General features: G+C 39.6%; 1 protein-coding gene across 2 annotated transcripts in view; it reads left to right on the top strand.

The window, feature by feature from the left end:
• Positions 1–13,946, top strand: part of LOC306852394 (phytanoyl-CoA hydroxylase-interacting protein-like) — a 38,583-nt gene that overhangs the window by 15,341 nt on the left and 9,296 nt on the right. The window contains exons 1-3 of one of the 2 annotated variants that reach the window (XM_079389157.1): positions 1,282–1,423; positions 9,401–9,597; positions 9,747–9,921. In XM_079389157.1, coding sequence (XP_079245283.1) covers positions 9,433–9,597; positions 9,747–9,921 — 340 coding nt within the window. In that variant the 5' untranslated portion in view covers positions 1,282–1,423; positions 9,401–9,432. Of the gene's footprint in view, positions 1–1,281; positions 1,424–9,400; positions 9,598–9,746; positions 9,922–13,946 lie in introns of those variants that run through there. The other variant, XM_079389156.1, reaches the window with a different exon arrangement.

Below are 13,946 nucleotides of genomic sequence, written 5' to 3'. Positions count from 1 at the left end.
GCAATTGGAATCGATTTTCGATTCCCAACCCTACCGAGCGGGAAACTGGTTCTCTAGGAACCACCATGCTGGCTAGTTCCTAGAACTATATGGTGCGAAAGTCCCTGTGGTCCAAAATGTCTGAGTATGCAGAAGCATTACAATTTCCCTACACTGGATGTAAAGGGCCTAGCCCAACCCCCTACAGAACAGTCCCATTCCATTTCCCCTCCACCATCAAACTTTACAATTGGCATAATGCAGTCAGGCAGGTAATGTCTTCCTGGCATCTGCCAAACTCAGACTCGCCCATCAGACTGCCAAACAGCTCCAGAGTCCGGTGTCGGCATGCTTTACACCACTCCATCTGACACTTGGCATTGTACTTGGTGATGTGAGGCTTGCATGCAGCTGCTCGGCTGTGGCAACCAATTCCATGAAGCTCCATAAAGTGCTGAATTGTGTTGATATTAAAGCCAGTGGAAGTTCGAAACTTTCCAGCTCTGGAATCAGCAGAGCATTGCTGACTTTTATTCACCATGCCCCTTAGCTCTCTGTGACCCGCTCTGTGACTCTATGTTGCTAAATTGCTGCTGTTCCTAAACTCTTCCACTTTCCAATAACAGCAGTTAGAGTTGACTGTGGAATATCTAGCAGGGATGAAATTCTTCTGCCTTTCTGTTCACCTAGAGCACACAAGCAACTAGCAATGTCTATGTATCTTCAAGCTGCAAATACCTCTTCAAATTGCCTATACAATCTAACTTCATCATGAGACTTCAAACATTCTGTAATCATCCAGGCAAACCAACATTCAAAACTTGCCACGACAAACTTTTATCCTCTCTTAATAATTGGAGGTGTCAGAAGGTATGACATGTTGGGATGTCTAACACTTACTATGAAAATGTCAGTGTCACATTCCCAGAACAGGCGGATTCTTCTTTCCAATTACCGCAGTAAGAAATAATCTCTAATACACTGACATACGTTATAAGAATGATGTCATCTTTTGGAAATATGACAGACAGTGCAAACGGTATGGTAAAGGGGAGAGATCCAGAACTTCAAAGGATATTTTCCCCTTTCCTAATGGGAGCGGGTGACCAGATTACCCAACTGAGAGACAACCCAGCTCTCTCTTTCTCTCTCTGCCTCCCTTCCTCCTCGCTCTGAAATTTCAGTCCAGCGCTGACCCGCGGTCAGTCACTGAGTCCAGCTGATGACATAATCCGGGCTCCTCCTATGGGAGTGTGCTAGGCTTGTAAAACAAACACTAAAGCTGCTCTAAGCCAATAGCGTGCGCTTTAGGCTCAGGGTGCATTGGAGACGGGTCAGTACGCTGGGACTGGACAGGAGACCATGTCCACTAGCTTTAGCAACGGCATTACACCTGCTGCTCCTGCCTGAAGGAGTTCATGAAAGGACGGTGTTCGTCTGGCTGGTAGGTGTAGCAGTTTCTGATATAATCTCCTGCAGTCTTAGGCTTTTGCATCACCAGTTGTTTTTCTAGTGTGTTGTTAACAAAGATTACCTGGAACCGGATGCGGACAGCGGATGAAAGCCAGAGTGAGTATCTGTGCTCATTAGTGAAACAGATGCTATGACCTTGTGACTAATAAATAACGAGTCTGTGTTAATGAAAGGATAACGATTCAACGCTTCATCCTCAACATATTTTCTACTATTGCTTTTTTCAGAAATGGAATTATTGAGTTCTTTGTGTTAATGGATTACTGATGTTATCTTCGAAAGGAGAGGGCAGTTTATTTTAGAGCCATTGCAGCCAGAAGAGGATATTATTGATCCAATAATAATGGAAAGACAGAGAAAGGATATATTTACTTAAATAAGCTTCTTCAACTGATAGAGTAGTAAGTAACATAACATCTAACCGTGCATGGAGATTTCAGCAGCACTCTTTAGGGAGAAGGAGGTTCTCCCCATGCCTTCATATCACCCCATTCAAATGTCCTTACAAGGAGAAAAGACAAAATTAGAAGTGTTTTACATTCCTAGTGTATAGCACTGAGGCTTTGTTAAACTGGGTTTCCTGTGCATGACTGTGTGTCCACATCTTTGATGATGATTATAGATGACAAGTCATTAGTGCTGCTTGAGTTCTCAGTCACTATTTCACGCCTATGTGCTATTACACATGCTGTAAACATATACAATACCAGTCAAATATTTGGAGGAACTTGAATTTGAATTTATGAATTTATTTATAACTGTTTATGCTTAAATGCTTCGTTTTGAATACAAATATAAAATTAATGATAATAATAATAATTTTAATATAGATTAATATTATTGATAATTATATGAATATTTATATTAATAATTAATATTATTATTACACTGTTATTCACTATGTTTTACTAATTTATTAATATAATAATAATAATAATAAATATTATTTCTATATAATATTATACTATTATTCAAAATGGTAATTCTAAAGAATTAGAATGTGTGTGCAGACTTGGGACTGGTACTATTTATAGGATTTTATACCATCTGTGAGTTTTTGGCATGCTCAGAAAGTTGTGGTGTAGTGATGGCTTTTTGTCCATTAAGCCTGAGATTATTCACTTTCCCCCCATAGAGAATCTAAATTGTGAGCAGTTTGGCATTTTGATCCTCTTAAGGCTTTTTAGGTGTAATTTCAGTTACAGCATGCCACAACGGTGTCTTTGCAGTAATGTTGTTGGATAAACGTCATTGATGGCATTTTTATATGCAACACTGCTTTTTGGTATTTTAAAACCTCATAACAAGGTTACATCAGAGGTAGAATTATTTGTTAATGGTGGCTTAAATTATGATTTTTAATTAATTCAGATCTGCCCAGAGCTCTTTTTCTTATGTTACAAAGCATGTCAACAGCAGGTCATACTTTTCCACATAATAATAATAATAATAATCATCATCATCTTCATCATCATCAATAAATAAAATAACAACTATAAAAAAGGAGTAAAAGAATATATTTTAATGATATTTAACCTATTTTTACACACATATACACACACACACATGTTGGTTTTTGTGGTTTATGGGGACTCTCCATAGGCGTAATGGTTTTTATACTGAACAAACTGTGTGTGCTATTGCCCTACACCAACCCTACACCTAAACTTAGCCCTCACAGGAGACTTTGTGCATTTTTAGATTTTCAAAAAAACACCATTTAGTATGTTTTTTAAGCCTTTTGAATTACGGGGACATAGGCAGTGTCCTCATAAACCACCTTCATATTGTAATACCTCTGTCATACCCATGTCATTATACAAATTTGTGTCCTAATAAACCACATAAACATGCACACACACACACCTGTTTTTCCTATAACATTAAAGAGGAGACTGGCCTTTCAGTTAGAGCTGAAGAAAAAGCCAGTGGCAATGGCACTGGCAAATACAAAGAATTGGCTAAATAGCATGAAGTATCACTAAACTTGGATGAATATAAGATGTTGGGGACCCTTTGATGAACAGAAAGTTTGAATAATACTTGAAATAGAAATAATAATTTGCCACATTTTTAAAATGTCATGTTAAGTTTAATTCATCTTTGAGAATTTCAATGAGTCAATGAGAATTTGCACAAAAAAGGGAATATGTTCCTAACATTCATGAAAATAATCACAGAAAATAAAAATTATAATACAAATAAAACTCATAATGGTCCTAAAATAGTCTTTTCCCTATTGCACTATTGCAATGTTGAAAACGGTTGTGCTGATTAATATTATATATATACACTCACCTAAAGGATTATTAGGAACACCTGTTCAATTTCTCATTAATGCAATTATCTAATCAACCAATCACATGGCAGTTGCTTCAATGCATTCAAGGGTGTGGTCCTGGTCAAGACAATCTCCTGAACTCCAAACTGAATGTCAGAATGGGAAAGAAAGGTGATTTAAGCAATTTTGAGCGTGGCATGGTTGTTGGTGCCAGACGGGCCGGTCTGAGTATTTCACAATCTGCTCAGTTACTGGGATTTTCACGCACAACCATTTCTAGGGTTTACAAAGAATGACGTGAAAAGGGAAAAACATCCAGTATGCGGCAGTCCTGTGGGCAAATATGCCTTGTTGATGCTAGAGGTTAGAGGAGAATGGGCCGACTGATTCAAGCTGATAGAAGAGCAACTTTGACTGAAATAACCACTCCTTACAACCAAGGTATGCAGCAAAGCATTTGTGAAGCCACAACACGCACAACCTTGAGGCGGATGGGCTACAACAGCAGAAGACCCCACCGGGTACCACTCATCTCCACTACAAATAGGAAAAAGAGGCTACAATTTGCACGAGCTCACCAAAATTGGACGGTTGAAGACTGGAAAAATGTTGCCTGGTCTGATGAGTCTCGATTTCTGTTGAGACATTCAGATGGTAGAGTCAGAATTTGGCGTAAACAGAATGAGAACATGGATCCATCATGCCTTGTTACCACTGTGCAGGCTGGTGGTGGTGGTGTAATGGTGTGGGGGATGTTTTCTTGGCACACTTTAGGCCCCTTAGTGCCAATTGGGCATCGTTTAAATGCCACGGCCTACCTGAGCATTGTTTCTGACCATGTCCATCCCTTTATGACCACCATGTACCCATCCTCTGATGGCTACTTCCAGCAGGATAATGCACCATGTCACAAAACTCGAATCATTTCAAATTGGTTTCTTGAACATGACAATGAGTTAACTGTACTAAAATGGCCCCCACAGTCACCAGATCTCAACCCAATAGAGCATCTTTGGGATGTGGTGGAACGGGAGCTTCGTGCCCTGGATGTGCATCCCACAAATCTCCATCAACTGCAAGATGCTATCCTATCAATATGGGCCAACATTTCTAAAGAATGCTTTCAGCACCTTGTTAAATCAATGCCACGTAGAATTAAGGCAGTTCTGAAGGCAAAAGGGGGTCAAACACAGTATTAGTATGGTGTTCCTAATAATCCTTTAGGTGAATGTAAATAGATATTATATATATATATAGATATTACAATTATTCATTTTCCTGATGAATAGAAAGTTGAAAAGAGAGTAACACCATTATAAGTAACAGCATTATAAATCATCCATCAACCTTATAGATCAATTTCCTTTCAAAAACAATTGTTACATTTTTATCTTGAATTAAATTTAGAATTTTACTTTGAGTTTAGCGACTTAATTCTGTTAGCTGTGCGGGTTTGTGTTAGGAGACCTGTGCTGCTCTAAATGTAACATCTCACAGTTACTTGATCCTGGAAACTGCACAAACCAATAACAGTAATTACACTAAACAAGTAGACTTCCTTATTCTCTTGTCTCTCAGACCCTCTGATTGTGAATTAGAAACACTTGTGATATCATGGAACTACCATGTAGCAAGTTCTTCATTTTGTAGTTGAAAGTAACAGAAATTGTTCCAGAAGTAATTCTCTGCTGAGATAATAGCGTAGCAGTGAGACAGTACTGGGTGTCAGAGCGCTCCTCCCTGACGTAGGCGATCTCTTGTTATCCCGAGTCTTTGTTCTGAGAACTCATAGTGTAGGCGAGAGATAAAACAAGAAATGATTCAGCGCTGGGAGCTACAGTGAGGGGCTGCCTTTGAATCATTCATTCAGCCTCTCTCTGGTGGTTGAGAGGAGCTCGCTCATCTATAACGCTCCATCTGAAGAGACACGGGAGGACGTCTCCCTTATGGTGCTTCGCCAGCTCTGAGTCAACTGCACTTCATCTCTCTTTCTCCAGTGTGTGTTTACATACTGGTTTTAGCTGACTGGGCAGGTAATGTGTCTGTGTAGCAATCCCGCAGGCATTCTCTGGCTTTTTCTTGCTCTCTTTGTTTTAAGTTCATTCATTCGTGTCTCCCTATAGAGCTGGAGTGAATGGACAGGCCACCTTGGTGCCAGGACTGAGGGTTTGGTGTTTGTGTTTGAATAGCTACTGTAAGTCTCCTCAGGCCAAATGTCCAGTATACCAGACACATTTTCAGAGAAAGTTGTAGGTCTTATTTTGAACAAATAGTCAGTGAAAGAGTGTACTTTACCTTTGGAAAATGGTGATGGTCAAATTTGGGAGGTCAAACTTTATAACTTTATTATTAGAGTTTATTTTCAAGCAATTTTTGTAACTCTGCTGCTGAAATGTATCTTTCAGTTTGTGGCTAGTTTGGGGACAATTGTTGGTTTGTAGTTATTGACAAACTTATTTATTCACATAACAATGTCCCAAATTTCTATGGAATCATATTTATTTGATCATTTTATTTTACAATAACTGTGGTTGACCTTGCTGAATGCTGAATAAGAGTTTTTACCATGTAGAAAGTCCCAAAGATGGGAATTTGGGACTGTTTGTCACAGTTTTATAGGATGCTTTTTTATATTTATTAATATTTTATTTGATTAAGCTGCTGGTTCAACATTTTACTTGCAATGAAATGGTTGCTTTTATCTAGCAACACTGGGGAAATAATAAAATACAAAGAAAAGAAAAGGATAATAACACATTTCATATCCAAATCGTCAATATATTGCAATATATAGAATATTGTATAGTCATTTTGCTTTTTGATATGCAGGAGTTCATGACATTGTTAGTAATTTTTCCCATCTCTGAACTGAAGAGGCTAGAGACCGTGGTGTTGTTATGCTGTGTGCTAGTTTTCATTTAGAGCTGCAAGCTGTTTTCTGATTTGACCTTCTACATGTCTCAAGGATGATTGTGTTGTCTTCTGATTTATTTCAGAGCTGAAAGGGAAATGCTCTGAGGTGGGTCTGATTGTGTAGTGTGTTGATTACACGATAAAAAAAAACACACATGAAAAGATGGTGATTACAATTTATAGTGCAATATGCGATTTGTAGTCTGGAAGTCCACTAAATTAAAAAGCACAAATCAACCAAAGAATTACAAATCAAGTCGAGCAGTTGATGATTAAATCATAACACAAACAAAAGCTCAACAATTACTGATTAGTGAGGCTCATTAAGTGTCAGAGATCAGATTTCAATCTTTATGTGGCAGACAATAAAGCAGAAGTAAACATACATAGACTTTCAATGAGGGAAGTGAGCCAATGAAGAGATTTTGAATTGGGCTCTTTTGAATTTACCACCTACGAACCACCAGTTGAAGTCATACCAACCACCTAAAAAGCCAACATTGTGGTGGCGGGTATTACACAAGCAAGAAGCACAGAATCTCTTTGCTCATTGGGATCTAGTTGAATGTTCCTCCACAGCTACTGAATTCTACTTCCGTTGCACTTCCATCAACACTCATCATGGATTAAATGACCCAGTTTTCTAAAAGTACTTTGTTCTAGCAGTACTTTGTGCTGAAGTTCAGTATTGACCTTGATAAAGGTCAGACAGGTAATGTCCTCATAGCTGTACATTAAACTGTAATCACTGCTAAAATCACACATTTCAAGTGGCATTACAAACAGTGTTTTCTTGTTTGTGTTTACGTGAACAGTGACTTACTACTTGCTTGTATAAAAGGGGAGGGACATTCCCATTCTAGAGAGCACTTGATTGGACAGAAATTTGGATACACCCCTGAGTGCATGATGAGTCATCAACATATTTATAATTGCATATTTTTACCTGAAAAATCCTTGTAAATTTGTCATTATAAGGTGTTCCAGATATGAAATCTCAGATGTTTTATTTTTTCATACAACAATTTCAAGCGTAATGTGAAATTGTTGTTAAGTATACTGGAAATTAATAGCATTAATAGAAATTAATGTGTTAGATGCACAAGGTAAATTAATTAATAAATACTTCTTATGGACTTATGGACTATCATATTCATATCTGGAACACCTTATAATAACAAATTTACAAGGATATTTCTAAGTATAACTACTAATAAGGCTATAAAGTAAGACATACATTATTCATTATATTATTAATCATTATATTATTAATAATTTATCAGATTAAGCTGCTAGTTCATAATTTTACATGCAGTAAAAAAGGCTGTGCTTGCTTTTATCTTGCAACGCTGGATAAAGTAACGTGTCAGAATAATATCAAACTGAACGGTGACTTGCTAGAAAGGGAAGGGATAAAAAAAAGAGAAAGACAGAGTTTTTTAAATTTTTTATTTAGTATGAAGTCAAGTAGTGTTGAAAGAGATGAGTTTTCAGCTGTCGCTTGAAAATTGTCAGGGATTCAGCATTCTGGATAGGGGTGGGTAGATCATTCCACCAGCCAGGAACAGTGCGTGAGAATGTTCTGGAAAGTGATTTTGACCCTCCCTGAGATGGTACCATGAGGCGTCGCTCACTTGTAGATCTCAGACTTTTGGAGGGGGTGTAGATTCGTAATAGTGGGTGGAAGTAGGCGGGTGGAGAGACTGTGGTTGTTCTATATGCAAGCACCAATGTCTTGAAATTTATGCGAGCTGCAACTAGTAGCCAGTGCAAGGAGATAAAGAGAGGTGTAACATGGGCTCTTTTGGGCTCATTGAAGTCCAGTCGTGCCGCTGCATTGTGAATCATTTGTAGAGGTTTCATTGTGCATGATGGAAGTCCAGCCAGAAGAGCATTGCAGTAGTTCAGCCTAGAATTGACAAGGGCCTGTACAAGAAGTTGTGCAGCCTGTTCTGATGTAAAGGGTCTGATCTTTCTGATGTTGTGCAATGCAAACCTGCAAGATCGAGCAGTCTTTGCAATGTGTTCTTTGAAGGTCAGCTGGTCATCAAAGATTACACCAAAATTTCTGACCAAAGTTCATGGAGTAATTGTAGAAGAGCCTAGCTGGATGGTGAAATCATTCTGTAGAGTTGGAGTGGCAGGGAAGTAAAGAAGTTCAGTCTTTGCCAGGTTGAGCTGTAGGTGATGTTCTTTCATCCATGCCGAGATGTCCGCCAGGCAGCCTGAGATCCGTGCAGCTATCATTGGATGATCTAGTTGAAATGAGAGATAGAACTGCGTGTCATCAGCATAGCAATGGTAGGAGAAGCCATGTGCCTGTATGATAGGACCCAGTGATGTAGTGTACATGAAGAGGAGGGGTGCAAGAACTGATCCCTGAGGAACGCCAGTGACCAGTTGATGTATTTAGGATACCTCCCCTCCCAGGCCACCCTGAAAGACCTACCAGTGAGATAGGATTCAAACCAGTGAAGTGAAATCCCTGTGATGCCCAGTGATAAGAGGACAGACAGGAGGATCTGATGATTGACAGTGTCAAAAGCAGCAGATAGATTCAGCAGAATAAGAACACCCCTGAGTGCATGATGATTCATCAATGTTTGTATTTGTTTACTCAGAAGAGAAAGACTGCATTTTAAAAGTGTATATCTTCTGATAGACAGTTTTATCCACGTTTATGCTGGCAAAATAAGGCAAATGGCAGCCCCCTTAAAGAATTTCTTCAGACTTGGTTCTCTACGTGTCTTTCAGGAAATAAGTCCCTGGACAGCGGCATTGCCGAGATGGAGGAACTTCCTGTTCCCCAGAACATCAAAATCAGCAACATCACATGTGACTCCTTTAAGATCTGCTGGGATATGGACTCCAGGTCCAAGGAACGCATCACGCACTACTTCATCGACCTTAACAAGAAAGAAAACAAGAATGCCAACAAGTTCAAACACAAGGTGTGTGTACACCGCAGCTCTATATTAACTGATTCTTACACATCCTGATTTGACCTGATCTTCAGTAACGTTCTCAGGTTCATGTGTTTGCAGAAAGAGAACGGCAAGAACATGACTGTCTAATCTCATTTATTATCTGTCTCCTCTAGGACGTCCCCACTAAACTGGTAGCAAAAGCTGTTCCTTTGCCCATGACAGTGCGAGGACACTGGTTCCTGAGTCCACGCACCGAATACACTGTGGCTGTTCAGACCGCGTCCAAACAGGGTGATGGAGACTACGCTGTGTCGGAATGGAGCGAGATCATTGAATTCTGTACAGCTGGTGAGATGCACATTCATGCTTTATTTATTTTTAACACAGGGTTTTCCAAATGGGAAAAGGCTAATAATAAAATATATCAAATATAATATTAAAGTAAATAAATGGGACAGCACATTAGTTATGATGTAGCTTAGTGCAAATCAAATGTTGCAATTTAATGACTGAGTAATGCATAGTCTGAGTGAAGCATGGTCTCAGAGAGCCTCGGTTCATGGGAAATGTAGCTCCATCTCTGCATGTGCTGTAAGTTTAATGTGCATTTGGGAATGCAAGGTGTGAAGGGTTATTTACACATTGGCATAATTTCCAAAATTTTGGAAATAAAGTTTACAGCATTTCACTAGTATTCCATCAAAATAAAAGTTAAAGGATTTGTTAAAAGCTTGAGAAGTTGAAAATATAGAATTATATAAACTTATATAAACTTGTAGTGTAAAGTAAAATTATTATTATAAATATTATCAAACATGTAATTGTCACTGGCCTCACTGTTTAATTGATCCAGCTATCCAGCCGCTAAACACTTCCACAATAAACTCCACGAAGGTTCAATTTATGAAGTTTAATCATGAAAAGTGTGAAACTACAAAGAGAAAAATACACAAACATGAATTTCACAAAATAGATAAATCATTAAATAAATGAGCATTCTCAAACACAAGGCAAAGAACCAACAACAATACAGTGGTATCAACAGCATAGATTAATACTTTGCAAACTTGAGTAGAAAAAGGTAACAAACATACTGAATTAAATGCTACATTACATAGCACAACAATAAAGAACTCAATGCTCACTTAACAAAATCAAACAGTCACTTACAGATATTGCATTTCAAAGGGCTTTGATAAGCAAGATGAAGATGGATCTCTGCAACCACATGGAGCACCTTGCACAACTAAACCACTGAAGGAATATGGCCTACTTCCTCTTTAAAACAGGAAATCATTGGAAAACTAAGGAAACCCAAAACTAAGTAACAAAATAAAAGTCCTTGTTGAAACCGAAGTTTAAAGTCCAGCACACTCCCCGCCTGGGGTATGTAAAGACCTCATTTTAGTTTTTTTTTTTTTTTACTCCAATATCTTAGGGGGAGTAAAGCAGAACCACTTCTGATATAGGGCGGATAAAGTTCTTCTGCACGCCTTCTCTGATAAATTTCAGCTCCACTTTCCTCACAAGACTATCTTTACTAGGTAGTGTTTTTGCAATGATAGCCATAGGCCACTGATTTCTCTCTGCTTGGCTATCTTTCATCAACACAAGGTCTCCTTCCTTGAGACAAGGCTTCTTGTCTTGCCACTTCTGCCTACTCTGTAGAGTGGTAAGATACTCACGGCGCCATCTTGTCCAAAATGTTTCTGCAAGATTTTGAACTCTTTTCCACTCAGCCTTGAAAAGATCTTTATCTGTAAACTCGCCAAGAGGCGGAGGGATCGAACAGGTTTTCTGGGTCAATAGAATAGCAGGGGTGAGTATTAAAGGAACTTCAGGATCTGAAGATACTGGCACGAGAGGGCGTGCATTAATGATAGCAGAAACTTCAGCCATGAGGGTTACAAGAACGTCGTGTGTGAGATGCAGGGACTTTCTTTCAAGCAACATACAGTCAAGAATACGTCGGGCTATACCCACCATCCTTTCCCAAGCACCTCCCATATGTGACGCATGGGGAGGGTTGAATATCCATGTACAAGCATGTTGTTGTAGATACTTCTGAAGATCAGAGCCTGAAGTTTCCTTATTCATCTTGAGCTCCTGCACTGCTCCAATAAAGTTTGTGCCACAATCAGAACGTATCTGCTTAGCAGGTCCCCTTATTGCAAAAAAACGTCTCAGAGCATTAATGAATCCACTTGAGCTCAATGTCTCTACAACTTCAATGTGCACTGCTCTTGTGCACATACAAGAGAAAATGACTGCCCATCTTTTGGAATTGGAGCACCCTCCTCTGGTGCGGCGAGAAACAACCTGCCATGGTCCAAATACATCGACTCCTACATATGTGAAAGGTGGAGCCACTTGAAGTCTTTCTGCGGGCAAATCTGCCATCTGTTGGAGCTCTGTAGGACGACGAAGCTTTCTACATGTCACACACTTGTTAAGTAGACTTCCAATGCATCTTTTGGCACTCATCAGCCAATACCCTGCTGCTCGTATTGCTCCCTCAGTAAAATGCCTTCCTTGATGCTTGACTGCTTGATGGTAGTGTCGAACAAGCAAAATTGCAACATGATGTTTCCCAGGAATGATCACAAGATTGCATTCTTCCTTCTCAAGACCTGCCTGAGCAATACGGCCTCCAACACGCAGAAGACCTTTGTCATCCAGAATAGGATGAAGTTTCCGTATACTACTTTTAGATGAGAGATTGCATCCCGCTTTTATATCACTTAGCTCTTCTGGATAGGCTACATTTTGAACACTCTTTAGGATAACAATCCTGGCTTTTTCCAACTCTTCATTTGTGGGACTATTACTACAGAGATGCCATCCACTACATCTTAGCTCCTTTGTTGAATGGGAGAATGACTGGGAGATGTGGCTTAAACGAGCGATCGCTCTGATTAGCTTACTCAAGCTGGAGAAGCGTTCAAAACGCTCAGAAGTCAGGAACTGATTAGGCACTGCAGTTAGACATGAAATCACTTGTGGTCGGATTTCTGGATCTACTTCAAGATCAACAAAGTCATAATCCTCTTGAAGCAAGGTGTTTAAAGTTGGAGATTTCAAAAGGAAATCTGGCCCTGTAAGCCAAGTTGTACTACTGAGACAATCAGCTGATACAGATCTAGACCCATGATCTGCAGGATTGACATCTGATGGAACATAGTTCCATTGACTAGGAGTAGATGACTGAAGAATTCGTTGGATTCTGTTGTTCACATACACATAAAAGCGTTTTGTTCGATTATGAATATAACCAAGAACAACCTTACTATCTGTGTAGAACTGGATACTGTTGAACTGCAAGCCTATTTCTTCTACAACCATGTCTGCGATCTCAACTGCTAGAACTGCTGCACAGAGTTCTAATCTCGGAACAGTCAGATCTGGCCGTGGTGCCAACTTTGTCTTTCCAAACACAAAGCCAGTATCGGCTTGGCCATTTCGAGATGTGGATCGCAGATAAGCTACAGCTGCAACAGCTTTCACGGATGCATCTGCAAATATACACAATTCCCTAATCTGAACCTCTGAAGTAGGAAAAGATGAGTAAGTTCGTGGTATCTTTACATCTTGCAAATTTTGTAAGGAGTTCCTCCATCTGATCCATTCTGGCTTTACGTCATCTGGTAATGGAGAATCCCAGTCTTCAGCCTGCGTTGAGAGTTCCCGAAGCAACAGCCTGCCTTTGATGGTAACAGGAGCAATGAAACCACATGGATCATATAAGCTGTTTACGGTTGACAATACACCTCGCCGTGTGAATGGCTTCTTATCGTCAATAGCTTGGAAAGTAAATGTATCCGATGCTAAGTTCCATGACACTCCTAGGCTACGCTGGACTGGAGCATCTTCAAAGAAGAGGTTGACATCTTTAATATCCACAGCCCGATCTTCAGGGTGAAATGCCTCAATCACTGCAGGTCGATTAGAGATTATTTTATGTAGCCTAAGGTTTGCTACTGCAAGCATGTCTTGAGTTTGCTTCAGAGCACTAATAGCTGTGGTCTCATTGGGGAAGGATTTCAGAGCATCATCAACATAGAAATCATGTTCAACAAACTCTTTAACTTCACTGTCGAAGTTCTTTTCTTCCTCTTTGGCCGCTCTATGCAAACCATATATGGCAACAGCAGGAGAGGGACGATTGCCAAACACATGTACACACATTCTATATTCCACCATTTCTTTACCAGGGTCATTGTCTTGATACCAGAGAAAGCGCAGGAAATCTCTGTGATCCTTTCTGACTAAAAAACAGTGGAACATATGCTGAATGTCAGCGGTAATCGCCACTGGCTCCTTACGAAATCTTAGCAACACTCCCAGGAGGGTATTGTTGAGATCTGGCCCCTTAA

This window comes from Barbus barbus (assembly GCF_936440315.1).
Source record: "Barbus barbus genome assembly, chromosome: 32".
Lineage (NCBI taxonomy): Eukaryota > Metazoa > Chordata > Actinopteri > Cypriniformes > Cyprinidae > Barbus > Barbus barbus.
This window is presented reverse-complemented; position numbering and strand designations above follow the sequence as displayed.